Source organism: Rissa tridactyla, chromosome 4 (assembly GCF_028500815.1).
Source record: "Rissa tridactyla isolate bRisTri1 chromosome 4, bRisTri1.patW.cur.20221130, whole genome shotgun sequence".
Classification (NCBI taxonomy): Eukaryota; Metazoa; Chordata; class Aves; order Charadriiformes; family Laridae; genus Rissa; species Rissa tridactyla.
The window spans coordinates 22,716,363-22,730,139 of NC_071469.1; the positions used below are offsets into that span (position 1 = coordinate 22,716,363).

The 13,777-nt window shown below is 48.9% G+C and overlaps 1 protein-coding gene across 5 annotated transcripts in view; it reads left to right on the forward strand.

Moving 5' to 3' along the window:
* Positions 1–13,777, forward strand: part of FOXN3 (forkhead box N3) — a 215,787-nt gene that overhangs the window by 69,292 nt on the left and 132,718 nt on the right. For 2 of the 5 annotated variants that reach the window (XM_054200089.1, XM_054200090.1), the window contains exon 2: positions 7,746–8,302. In XM_054200089.1, the coding sequence (XP_054056064.1) occupies positions 7,760–8,302 (543 nt within the window). In that variant the 5' untranslated portion in view covers positions 7,746–7,759. Of the gene's footprint in view, positions 1–4,609; positions 4,943–7,745; positions 8,303–13,777 lie in introns of those variants that run through there. The other 3 variants (XM_054200088.1, XM_054200091.1, XM_054200093.1) reach the window with 3 other exon arrangements.

Here is a 13,777-nt window from a genome sequence, read left to right on the forward strand (position 1 = left end):
CGCCTTGCTTTTGAGAACAAAAATACAGTTGATTTCTGGTTCTGCTGATTACTTGTAAGTTTGACTTCAGCTGCCAAATGGTGAATACTAATGTTGAGATAACTCCAGGCCACATCTTGCGGCATTATACCTGTACAACAGATAGCAGAGTCCAGGCACCAAACCCCAGAAAACAGTTCTTTCTTTTTTCAGCCTCGTCAAACACTGCAGCAGTACGAGAAATACTGGCTTGTATGGCAATTCGTGTGCCAGCTGTGTTAGGTTAGGTGGGATTTCAGACCAATGTGGCCACTGTAGCAGCAGACTCCAGTAGAGGTATGTTTATCCCAGCAACGTTTAGCTTCCCATCGGATGGGCCACTAAAATAAGCCGCACTGGCAGAAGCTTCCCTTTCCCAGCATAAGCTAGGTTGGTGCTTGACATGCTAGTATGTTGGCGTAATTACACTGGGAAGGCGTCTCTCATGTGGACCTGTTTTAATAAATGTATGTAGGACAAGCTAGCATGCATGATACTCTCCTCCCACCACACTCATGTACAGAGACACACTTGCTGGTGGCTTGTCAGCTGCATGTAATTTTAGCGCTAAGTATACTCATTTTCTTAGAAGCTGAAAGCAAGTGTTACTACAATAACATTGTAAATGTGCATACATTATTTTATAAAGGAACTATTTCGTAAAGACTCTGGATTTTATTGTAAGAAATTCACGACATTTTAGCCCGTGGAACAGAAAAGCTGTAGATACTTTGGTTTGTGTGCGTTTCTGACAGAGCTGCGTGTCGGTGCTCCTTTTCTCACCGATTCAGTTCTGTTTCTGTTGGGTTTCGCCAGCTGGGCCAAAGGAGAACTTGAAGAACAATTAAATGAAAGATTGGGAAAATATTTTGTAAATCTGATGCCATGGTCTCAAGTGAGTAAGCAAAAGATGGATCTCCTATCAGGAAGCTGGGCCTTCATTGCATTTGCAGCTTAGATCTTTAGCTCGTGCTTGGGGTGGGAGAAGAAAGGGGAGCGTGCGCTTGTAAAAGCCGTGGGGCAGGAGGGCAAGGTGCGACTGTTCTCGGAGCAGCTGCCAGGCAAGAGCTGCTTTTTTTTTCTTTCTGCAGGACGAGGCACTGTCTGCCAGCCCGTTAGCTGTGTTACCTCTGGACGAGGCGGAGCCTCTGGCTGTTCAGGTGGGAATTCAGATACGGCTGTTTCTCTGACCCAAAAGTGGGCATAGTGCAAACAACAAAACCCGGCTGGTCTGGCGTGGCTAAAAATAGAGAAGTGTGGATACTGCAGGTTCTGTATGGAATGTTCTGGAGAAGAATGCTGGGAACAGGAGTTGTGAAAGAGGAAACGAGCAAACACGTATTCACAATTTAGGTTTTAATAGTGCCCAAAAGTGTTCAATGTGCTTCTGCTCTGTACAAGATTAAATCCATTGCCTCATGGGGGGCGGCAGTCATTCTGCATGGGGGAGGAATGGGCACAAAATGAGATGGCTGGTGTGCGGTGTCAGAGCCAGAGATGTCCCACTATGAGGGTCTGATCACAAGGGGCAGCAGCCCTGTCCACCTCCTTGTACATCAGGACCCTTTCAGAGTTGGGAGGTTTTTGGGCACAGCTGCACGTCAAATTATAAATCCTAATGAGCAAGCTTATTTGACAAACTTGCAGCAGACCTCAGGGAAAAAATCTGACTCTGATGTAGAGAGAATAAACATTGACAAGGATGCCAGTCAACGAGGACATTATAATTGGAGATCAGGTTAGGAACGGGGGCTTAAAGGTGAGGATAAGAAGTACAGGTCTGCTGAATGGTGAGACTGGTGAAGTCAGAGGGCAGAAAGTAGAAATATTTAGCAAGGTCACGTGGCGTGGTCATAATACTAGCAAAGGAAGATGCTCCCAGCAGAGATGGAGATGGAATGGGGGGGAAGATGAGCTTTGGAGGATTGATAAAGAGCCCACGACCCTTGCTGTGCTCCTTTTGCAGCTATGGCTTGTGGGAGGTTATCAGGGATTCCAATCTAGGGGAGGATAAGAGATGAAGGAGTAGAGGGAGATGGCTGGAAATCCTCATTAAGTAAGATGCTGCGACATCTGCAGTTGGTATTCTGGAATCTGAGTGGAAAGATTAGACTGTTGTATATTAGCCCACAAGGCTAAAGTGCAGCCCTGCACTGTTGGTACTTCTAATCAGCCTTTCGTATGGCAAATACTTTGGTCTTGGTGTACAAACAGTTTTCATCTGTCAGTGTCGCAGATCTTTTGCTAAATGAGTTTGTATTATTCCTGCCTTAGGAATGGGGAAATTGACACCCTGATAAATTTGGTGGCTTGCCTAAGATTACAGTGAGTTACTTGGTGGCCACACGTTGAATGTTCTGACGCTGCTGTACTCTCTAAGCCAGCAGTTAATGATCTGTGTACCTGAATAGGATGCATACATAATATATGCAAGGTGTAATCTTTGCATACTACCCTGCATCTCACGAGGCTTCCCCCTTCTCACTTCAGACATACTTCTCATTAGCTGAATTCTTCTTGGTATTCTATTCTAAGACACTTGACTTTCACAAGTGATGATAAATGCGATAAATCTCCTTGCTTGCCGATAGAGAGACATGTTGATTCACTTGGAAAAACGTCTGAAGTGTTTGGAGTAAATTCAGGTGGGTGGAGTTATGACTTGGTAATTTAGTTTGGGTTTGAAAGCAAACGGCCATGAGATAAGAGCTGTGTAAACTAATGGTCTGCTGACTGTTGGAGTGTTAGGGCTGGTGGAGTCACAGGGCAGGGCTGGTTACCAGTGAGTAACGATGATACTCTGCTGCCTGATAGGTATTCGTCCCATTCTTCAATCCAGCTGCTGGCGTGTCTTCTTGAAAATATGCAAGAATGTGAAATAGCAGTTCACTGGGTAGGGGAGGGAAAGCTGTCGGCAAAAAAAGGTCTTAGCGAGTTATGACAGGAATTTCTAGTTTGAGAGAATCAACGAAACGCTTCTCAGCCCTGCACTTTTGAGAATCGGGCAGTTGCCGCTCTTGTCTAAAAATGTGAATTTCGCGAGTGTCTGAGAGATTAAAAGAGGTTAACCCTTGCCTTGGGAAATTACTAAGTACGGACGCGAATATGCAGTAGGATACAGTGGTGATCCTGGCTAAGTGGAATAATATTGACTGTGTGGGCCGGGACAGAATTCCGGCAAGGTCTTGAGACAGCTGTCCTAACTTTTCTAAATAAAATGTCTAAAATGCTTTTCTTCTTGGCTTAGGGATAATTTCTGCATCCAGGGCTGCATTGGAAAGTATCTGTCAGTATACCTGTATTTCCAACTCGTTTTATCTTGTTTATACATTTCTGCAGCAGACCTTTTCTATACTGAAAGGAAAATTAATTTTGAATGTGTGCTAAATCTGCAAGTCGTTTACCCAGAGTGGAAAATCCTTGATTTTTGTGGATCAGCTACGAAACAAGTTAATGTACTTGTTTTGCAGGTGGACAGCCATACCTTAATTCTGTGCTGCGAATCACTGAAGCTGCCCGAGATCAAGCGTGTTGCATATGGGAGACTGTGCTTAAACTAGTGTTGTCTCGGCTGGGCAGCTTCTTTTTTGTTTTTAAATCAAGTTAGTTCCCTTCAATTAACTGACGTAAGGTTTTTTTAACTAATAATAGTTAATACTAGTTATATCAAGGTATGGTAGCAGGGGAGAAAACACACCATTCTTCCCAATTAAATCAGGCCTTATTTTAAAGCAAATTTCTTCAGACTAAAGAAATAAACTGGGTGTTTTTCCCTTGGCAGTTATTGCAGGTTTCTGCAGCATGGTTCTTTGCCTACAGAAGGTGGAGGTGGGCCCTCAGCAGAGGCTGTGGTTTCACGGCACACCGAGTCGGCAGCAGAGACCCCTGCCATTCCCCGTCCCCATGGCTGTGCCGGCTCTCCCCTGCCCTGCCCGTCTCTGTAGGGCCCGGCTCCCGCTCCGATGAGGAGGATGGATGGGTTTGAAGCTGGCTGAGGGCCCCTCCGAGTCCTGGGTGGGTGGTGGGCTTTGCGGGAGGGTTTCGCCCCCCTGGGACGTGCTTGCCCGCTGCCGGGGGATGCGCAGGCGGGAGCCTGCTGTTGAGAGATGTCCCCCCTGCTCCTCCTGAAGGCGGCGGGGGGGGAAGCGGGGCTCCGCTGCGTTGGTCTTTGGGCTACGGGTGGTGCCTTCAGCGGCCACCCCGTAGTTCGTGGCAGTTCAGCGGGGGCCGGTGCGGCCGGGCCTCCCGTCACCGCCGCCCGCCGCGCCGCGGGCAGGGGCAGAGACTCGCACAAGCGGCCGGGCCGGCAGCGCCGTCCCTTCCCTCCGCACCGGAGCGTTCTTCCCCGGGCGCTGCCCGCCTCTCTCCCCGCCTCCAGCACCCGCCCGCCCCGGGGCCGACGCCGCCGGCCCGTCCCGACCCCGACGCCGCTGAGGCCCGCGGCGGCGCCCTCCCGGGCGGGGGCCGGCGGGAGGAGACGTCCGAGCGGGCGGCGGCGGGCCGGGGTCCCCGGGCCTGCCGTGAGGAGCGCCGCCCGCCCCGCCGCCCTCCCCCACCGCCGGCGGCCCTGCCTCCCTCCCTCCCTTCCGCGGCTTCTCCCGTCTCGGCTGGCCCAGCCCACGTTTTCCCTCTCTCCCCTCCCTCCCTGGTCATGTGTCGCCTTTTTTTGTTTGCAGTGGAAACAATTTCTCGCTCTCGGGCTTCGCGGCGCGGCGGACCGCTGCCCGTCGGGAGCGCGGGGAGGGCGAGCGGGCCCCATGCTGGCGGCGGTGCCCCCTGCGCCGGGACCCCCGCGGCACCCTCGGGGCTCGGGCTGAGGCGGGCGACGCGCGATGCCCGCCTCCGTCAGATGAAAGTTTGCGCCACAGCCATGAAGGGACCGCGGTGAAACCCCCGTCCCGGCCCCCCTCACCCCCTCCGCCAGGTGAGTTGTTGTTGTTGTTGTTGTTGTTGGCGGGGATTGCGCAAGCCGCTGCCGGGCCCGCCCGACCCGGCCCGGCCAGGCTCGGCTCTCCCCGGCCCCGCACCACAACTTGGCCAGGAGTTGGTGCGCGGACGCGTCCGGTGCGCGCCGCCCTCTCCCCACCGAGCCCGGCCGGCCCCGCCGCGGGGGCCGAGCCCCGGCCGACCGCCTCCGGCCCGAGGTGGTCCCGCCGGGGGCTTCCGGGAGCCGCTGAGGCGAGGACTTTGGAATACGCACCGGCGCAGGGCTATATGTATTTACAAAAGAGGGTGTAAGAGGCGCGGTGTGGTGCGGGGGGCGGCGGGGCGGGCGCGGGGCGAAGTTGCCTTGCCGGGGCGGCGCGGCGGGGCCGGCGAGGGCCGGTGACATCTGGCCGGCATTGGAGGTATGCGCCCGCCGGCCGCCCGCGCCCGCCCAGCCGGAGCAGCCCCGGTCTCCTAGCAACCGCATTGATTGGCTGCGGCGGCGGCCAATGGGCGCCCGCCCCCCGCTTTCCCCCCCCCGTGCGATAAGTACGGTGGGAGCGCGGTGTGGGGGGGTAGCTCCGCTGCGTCCGCTCTCCCCCCCCCCCCATCTCCGCCCCGGCGACGGGCCGCCGTGGAGGCCCGTCGGGGAGCGGCTGTGTAGGTATCCGGTGGGGCACCCGCAGTTGGCAACGGATTAAAAATGTTCGCCCAAGTGCGGGCTCTCATGTGACCGGCGCTCCTTTGTCTGGCGGCGGGGCGCCGCGGCGGCCGCCACGGGCCTCGTTAACACACACACCCCCCCATCCCCACACACGGGGCGCAGCCACGGCCGGGCCCCGCCGGCGAAGGGGGTGGGAGGTAGCCCCGGGCACCCCTCACTCCCGTCCCGCTGGGAACTGAGCTCCGCCGGGCCTCCCCGCGGCCGCCGGTGGCCGGCCCGAGCAGGGCTGCGGGGGCCGCGGCCGCCCGGTCCCCCCCCAGGCAGCCGTGGGGACCGCGGCCTGGAGAGGGGAAAAAAGAAAGAAATGGGGGGGGGATGGTATGATACATCCCTTTGGGAGGATACTGGCAAATAAGCAAATTAAACAGAAAGAGAGCAGCGTGTTGTCATAGCAACAGTGCAATTAAATTACTTTACTGTCAGCCATCATATAATTTTCCTGTTTAGAAGCTCATGGGACGTAACTTACATTTGGAGTCAAAGTTGGGTGTGCGGCGTGGGTAGGGGACGTGGGTGCTCCCAGCCACCCCGCCGGCAGTGCCGGTGTTTTCCTTCGGGATGTGCTGGAAGTGGGACCTGCCTGAGTCTGGCCTCCCGGTGTTTACATCTGCCTTGGGATTTTTTTTTCCTCTTCCAGATCCTCGTGTAAAACCGCACACATTCGCTGAGCTTGGTGGCGACGGTGTCTATTAACGGACTTCTGTGCATAAAAGTTCTGTATGTTTCTTGTTTAGTACAGGCTGCTTTGGTCTAAAGTGTTTATAGAAAGACCTGAGGAACTTTCCTGTTTCATTTTTGCCCTTTTGTAACAGATAAAATAAAGTCCGTCGTTTCTCTTTCGCAAGTGGCTGTTTTGCTCTTTTTTTCCTGTGGATAGGTGGTTCGTTCTGTTGTTTCCAGTAGGATTTTTTCCCTTCATTTACAGTATCGACTGTGTGACTGCATGACTTCAGGGAACTGCTGAGGTTACATTTTAGATAGAGGGAATCATGATCTTGCTCAACATTTGCACAGGAAGTTTTGTCGGTTTTAAATCCGTTATTAACTTTTTCCAATTTTTATTTCACTGCTGTTCGCATCTCCAGACCTAGATCCCAGCAGTTTTCCTGTATGGAGGAGCTAAGGGGGCCTGTCTCCTGCTTCTGAAGTAGAATTGTTGGGCTCCTGCCTGCTGCTTTTGAGTTGGGCCGGTGCCCAGCTTCACCCAGCTTCTGAAGGGCTTGTGTCCTCCTGAATATTACGGCTCACAGATATTCCCCTCCCTTCGCCCCCCAAGGCCTGCTGTTGCAGTACCCTCGGCAGCTTGTCCCACCTCTCCTGGGCCGCTGTTGAACATCACAGTGGTCTTTCTGACTCTGTTTTCTACCATGTTGGAAATACAGTCCAGCTTATGTTAAAATCTTCTCTGTTTACATACATTTTTAAAGTGCTCTATTCCTCTGGCGCATGTTTCCTTGTGTCTTGGCCCTGGTCCCAAAACTACTGTGCTTTGCTTTCCCTCCTCCCTTCTCCCACCCTGCCTGGTTTTGAAGTTCTGCTGTCATTTCTGAGTTTGGTTGCAACCACGACTGTAGTCAGGTTGGATGGTTGTCTGCTGCAGCCTGTAGCCAGAGTGACTTTAATAATGGTGCTATTGTACTGTCCTCAAAAGTGAAACAGCTGAACTTAAGCAACTGGCCTTAAGTCTCTCTCTTTTTTTTAAAAAAAATTTTTTTTAGTTTACATGCTTATTAAAGCGATGCAATCAGAGTATTCAATGTATTGATACACATATTCATCATTAGAGAGACATGTCTTTAGGATTTCCTGTGTGCGGCTTCACGTACATGCAGAACCGAGGTGTATTGGAATTATGGTTTTATTCCATCAACTGAAATTTCTTCCTTCTCCTGATTTGAGATTATTTTACTCAATAGCTGTGGATGAGCGTTTATGTGAATCTGTCATTTTTAATACAAATGGTAAAGGACCGAGTGACCAGTTAGGGAAAAGCTGTCAAAACATTACACAGTATCTTTTCATGAGCTTACTTTTCTCTCTGTTTCTTTCTCCCCTTCCTTTGGATTCCGTCTCCCAGGAGCTGCTGTCTAAATGGGTCCAGTCATGCCTCCCAGTAAGAAGCCAGAGGGCTCAGGAATTAGCGTTCCCAGCGGATTGAGCCAACGTTACCAAGATAGTGATATATCAAAGGCACTTCACGATGACGAGGACCTAGATTTCTCTTTGCCTGCCATCAGATTAGATAAAGGGGCCATGGAAGATGAAGAACTAACTAATTTGAACTGGTTACACGAGAGCAAGAACTTGCTGAAAAGCTTTGGGGACTCGGTGTTAAGGAGCGTCAGCCCCGTTCAGGACATTGGTGATGACACGCCGCCGTCTCCTGCCCACTCTGACATGCCCTACGATGCCAAGCAGAACCCCAACTGCAAACCTCCTTATTCCTTTAGCTGCCTCATATTTATGGCCATTGAGGACTCGCCAACCAAAAGACTGCCCGTAAAGGATATATACAACTGGATCTTGGAACACTTTCCGTATTTTGCAAACGCACCCACTGGATGGAAAAATTCTGTGAGACATAATCTGTCCTTGAATAAGTGTTTTAAGAAAGTGGACAAAGACAGAAGTCAGGTAAGTTTGGAACTATGGAAACCTATCTGGCTCTGAAAATACTCACCTGCTAATTCCAGAACGTGTCTGTAACAGGGAAATGCAGGATATGCAACGCCGTCCCTGGTAATGTAGTTCATTAAATTCAGAAAGCAAACATTTCTTTAGCATGGCTCATTCTGATTTTATTAAATTCATTGTCTAGACATCTGTAAGAAAGTACTCAGGGTGTGTGTGTGTGTGTTTTTTCTTTTCCCCCCAGCTGGTGTCTTCATGCATAGTGGTTAAATATTGTTTTTAGTTATCATGCTGTGGTAATGGTTTCCAGCTATACTAGATGAATGTAATCATGTTATAAATAGGCTGCTTGCTGTTCTTGGCTTATACAAATGTATAGTGAAAGGGTATGCCTTATGTAAGAGTCCATCGCCTTTTCCCTAGTCTGTGTTGTAATCTGAAAAAACTTCTTTCTTTTAAACAAGCTGAAGTAGTTCTGAATTTTGGTGATGAAGCTTTGTTCCATTTCAAGCCGGTTTTAGAGAAACCCTTCAAAGAGAAGGAGACAGGTCTGGCAGCAAAGGTGAAAGTTACCATTCACCGAAATGTCAGTCATTCTCTCCCTGGGCTCACGTAGCTTCTACGGCTGGTGCGGTGGCAGAAGCCTGGGGAGTGCATTTTTGCTTTCGGATCTCTGTTGTTGTCGCCTGGTTTCATCGCTGAATCCTCAGCGACGTCTGCAGGAAGGGGCTGTGTGTGAGGGAATGGGGAAGCCAGCTGAGTGGTGGAGGCAGTCCTTTGCAGAGCCTTCCGCCGCCTCGGTCTGTCTGGGAGCCGGTATCGGTTTCCAGAGGGGACAGTCTCCAGGAGCAGTGGTCTGGATGAATCTTTGGCAAAGTATGAATATACTGATAAAAATATCAGCTTGCAGATTGATTTCACAGGCCTTCTCACAGGTTAGCGAAATAAATAGCAGGTAAAATCGCATCACTGACTGTCTGTCTCTGAAATTGGCTGAAGATCAGAAAGTGGATGCTTTCTCCTGGCAGAAACAATAGATGGACTCAACTTTTGTATTTCAGTGAAGTAAATGCCGTGATTGTCTTATAACTGGTTACCCTGAAACTAGACTTCTGTTGGTGGTGCTGTTCTCCCTATTTTGTGTGTGATTTAACTTTAAATGCCGAGGAATAAGAGCTCAAGTAGCTCTAGAGGAGGAGTCATGTGTTATCCTAACTATCAACTTTTCATTTTGGATTCATTAACTTCCTTTTCTCCGAAGCTTTCCTTTTTTAAACGATTGACACTTTTATCTTCTTTTTCTTTTTCTCCTTTTTTTTTAAATGTTATTCCCCAGAATCCACTGTCCACATGCTGCTGATCACACACTGTGCACTGGTAAATTAGTTGCTATGAAAGATTGTGTGTGAGATTAAAAAACCTGTTCCTGAACTGGATCTCATTTTGTGTAAAACAGAGTCTTAAATTCTTGTTTGGAAGCGAGACCGTAATAACAAGTGCCACACCAGACTTTTATGATCCTGTCCCAGGCCATAAGAAACCTTCACACAATACGTTTTTAAAAAGCCCCAAATATTGTAACTGGCAAGGTATGTGTTTAACGTTGCCGTTTGTGTTTTGTTCTGTCCCTCTTCCTCTGTTTACAAGTTGACTATTTAGATTACAGCTTCCTTCCTATGAGGAACTTGTCTTCATGTCTATCTGTCAGATATCCGTCGGTCTGCTGAGCTCCTATGAACAATACCGCAACGAGCTGCTTCTCCACGGGGAAGTGGCGGAGCACAATGCATGACTAGTCACCTACGTCTCGAATCCGTGATTAGAGCCATGGTTACAGAGCTAGACAACAAGGTGTGGTGGGAGGCCTTGCCTATATGAATAACGAGGTGGGGTTTTATTCATTCCTGGAAAATCCCGGGTTATGAGAAAGAATTTCGTCCATCTCCTGGAGATGCTAATAACTGCGGGTAGCCAGCATTAAGGTGAATGAGATGAGAATCTCAAACGTAAAATGCACCAAGGCAGGTCGCTTAAATCCCCTGCTGGGTTTTTCTCATGTCCTGGCCAAGGGAGGTGGCAGAGACAGTCCCGAGAGCAGAACTGGCGGTTGGTCCGAGTTGCTGATCAGGTGCTTGACAGCTAATTGTGGACTTGGAAAGCAATAAACATCAACTGCTGGCTTTGAAAATACCTGTGTGTGTGTGTGCACACACACACTTGGGGTTGATTGGAGTCCCTTGCAGCAGGTGTCTCTGCTGTTCAGAAGGAAAGTGTCCATCTAAAAGGTTCTCTGATTTTGGGCTGGGGCTGGGGGCAGGATAAGGGGGGGACTCTCCTCTATAAGGAATTGCTTCATAACACTTCTTCTCCTTTGCAGCCAGATTCTGCAAATTACAGGTTTGGAGTCTGTCTGTCTTACTGTTTTCATGTGGGGGAAAAAAAAAAGGCGTTTAGGAAATAGCATGTTATAAAATGCTAACAAGGTGGGCTCTGAAACATGTACAGTACGGGGGGAAGGAGTTAATCAGTGCTGGGAATTGCAGGCATTTGCCGGTTGATGTGCATTGACACATTGTGAAAAGCTAGAAGCTTTTCCTCTCATAGCTGTGCTTTCCAGTGTTTGTTTGTGTAGCCTTTCAGTAATCGTTTTTCTAAAAAAAGTTCTGCTGAACACTTAATTCTTTTCTGAATTCCCTCTGCATAGTAGTTTTCTCAATCTTGGGTTCCACTAATTTGTATTCACGGGGCTAAATATGTATTTAAAGGAGGCAGCTTTTTCCGCTTGCATATGAATGCTTGCATTTCCTGATGGGAGATCCTTGTAACAGGGTTGGGGGGGAAAAAGAGACGTACAGGCTGCATCACTTGAGTTTTTGGCTTATCCTGTTCTGGTGCTTTTAGGTCTGGTGTGGAATGCTGGGAAAAGACATTTTTCTCCTCGTATTTGTTTATGCACTGCTGCTATTTCACTTCAGCTGCAATGCCATCAGGCTTACCTGGCAAGCCGACGGAGTGACTATTCATGTAACTTCGCGATGAGGCTGATCTCCTGGGTCAAGACAGAGGGCCGGGCTGGAGAAGGGAAAATGCTGAGCCCTTGATTGTACAAACCTCTTTGCATTGAGCTCAGCAGTTTAATAATAGTTGGCCAGAGTGTGAAGCATCACATGATGGGGAGTGGACGAGGAGTTCCCCGGCTTTGTTTATACTGCTGGACCTGTGAATTCAGTCATTCAGATTAATCCTATTGTGAACGTACAGATCTAAATGTCCTCTAGTGTGTGTCCCATTTAGTACAGCCCTTTAGCCCATGACTTCCCTGACTTCCCTACCATCTGGTCCTTGGCTATAGAGAGGAATTTTTCTTGTATATGTGTCTCCATAGCAACGAGTTTGCAGTTGATATGGAAAGTAAGCAGTTGCCCTAGCAACGGAGTTACTGATGTGGCAGCTTCTCTGCTTGCAGGGAAAGGGCTAAGCTAGTTCAGACGCATTATGTAGGTTTGCTGTAATTATAGCTGTGCCCACTAGTGCTGCTCTCGCTAAGGGTCTGTTGAAAAAATTTGTTATGAGCCCTATTTCCCCCCTACCCCCAGATTTATTTTATTCATGTAGGGATTCCTGCTTTGAACAAAGGCCGGTAGGATTGTATTTTCAGGGCATGTGATACGTCTGTGCCTTCTATGAATGCAAACTTTCTTGATCGTTATTATCAAATGAGTGGATGAGGGGAGAGGATGTTTGACACCGTTGGCTTCTCTGCAATTTTTTTTGTCTCAGAGAACAGCCCGTGGTTACAGGAGCTGGGGCTCTCGTCCCATGCTCCGTTCCGCTATTCTGCCATCTTTTCCCCGGTCTGTGCTTCTTCAGGCATCCATCCGACCAAGGGTTCCTCTTTGTGTCTGCTCTGTGTTGTCTGAGACAGGGGAACGCACACATGCTCCTGGCTGTGTGCACGCTGAAGAAATTCAAGTCTCTTAAAGGTTTGTTTGGCACTCGTGCTGAGGGATGTCTTAATAAAAATGTAATGAGGGTAAAGGATATGTTTATGGGGATGGGAGAAGAAAATTCTCCTCGCTTGATGTGGAAGTTATTCTTAGAAGTACATGGTCCATAACTGGGTCATGGAGATCCAGCCAGGCTCCTCCTCCGTCTGGAGCAGGCTCTGAGATCTGAGGACTCCTGAGTGGTCCTTGGGCTCTGTGAGAGCCAGCGTCCAACTGTCCTCCTCTAATGCACTGCCTCTCGTAAGCGCTCTGCCAGGGCACCTGACAGGAGCCATGGGGGACCCTTTGGACGCAGGAGACTTTTCTGGAATCCCTCCTGCCAGCGTCTGTCCTCTGATGTGATAATGCCTGGGCTTTTGACAGGTAAACCCCTGCAGAAATATGAGCACTGGCTGGAGTGAGAGGAAAAGGAAGCCTGCCTGTTCTTCCTTAGAATCTCCTAATCCAATCTGCATACACACAAAGGCGAGGGACCGGGGACCCTGTCCTCCCTCTTTTAATGCTATTATTCAAGAATATTTCAAGGAGTGTGAAAGCTCAGTGGCACTCTGGGGATAGGAATGATCTCTTACGTTTTTAATATTGTTATCACCTAGACTGACCCAAATAACACAAGCGTCATAATTTCACTGTATTTATAACATCTGGTGGAGTTAAAGTGTAAAAAAGCCCCACAAACCAACCAACCCAAACAACAAAACAACCCCTCACATCCATGTTAAAGACTTCAGATGATGTTGACTCCATTAATAAAATAATGTCCTAAATAAGCTGGTCCAACTGTTAATTTCCCAAATTGTTAAAAGGAGGTGGTGTGTTTTGAAACTGGAATTCATCTAGTTTAACTCGAGATCCATTTTGTTATACCCCAGTGTATCTACTCTCTAGTATCAGAAATTTTCTCCTCAAATTGGTATTTAGAGAAATAAGGGTCATCTCACTCCAGACCAATCATTAAATTGTCTAGAACCATACTGTAATATGGGGTTTCCAGGTATCAGATGATTTCTGGAGTGCTTTTCTCAAACCCTTTCGGTTTTGTTTTTGAAGTGCAAACCCAAGAAATTATACCGAATATTTAAATAATAGATTTCCTAAAGCTGTGCTTGGAAATAACATGCTTCTGTTTCACTGGCTTCCAGCTGATCGACTTTACATCAGAGCTTACTCTTTGCAGTCGAGTCTGCCTGTATTAACTGGTTTAGAGCTGTACAAAGCATAATCAGTTCCTTTTCAAATAATGATGAAGAGCTCACAATATCTGGAGAGTCCTCTGGACCTTATATCTAAGGTATTTACGTTATCTTGTTCTTGGTTAAGATAGCCCATGGGCAGGTGCCCTGCTGGGTAACTGGGGTGTTAGTTGCACATTGACAGGCTGTTGACCTACAGAGGGGACTGGCTACTTAGGTTAAATAAACGGGAGTAACTGGCCGTGTCTGTGCTCCTAACTCACAGCAAAGATGATATG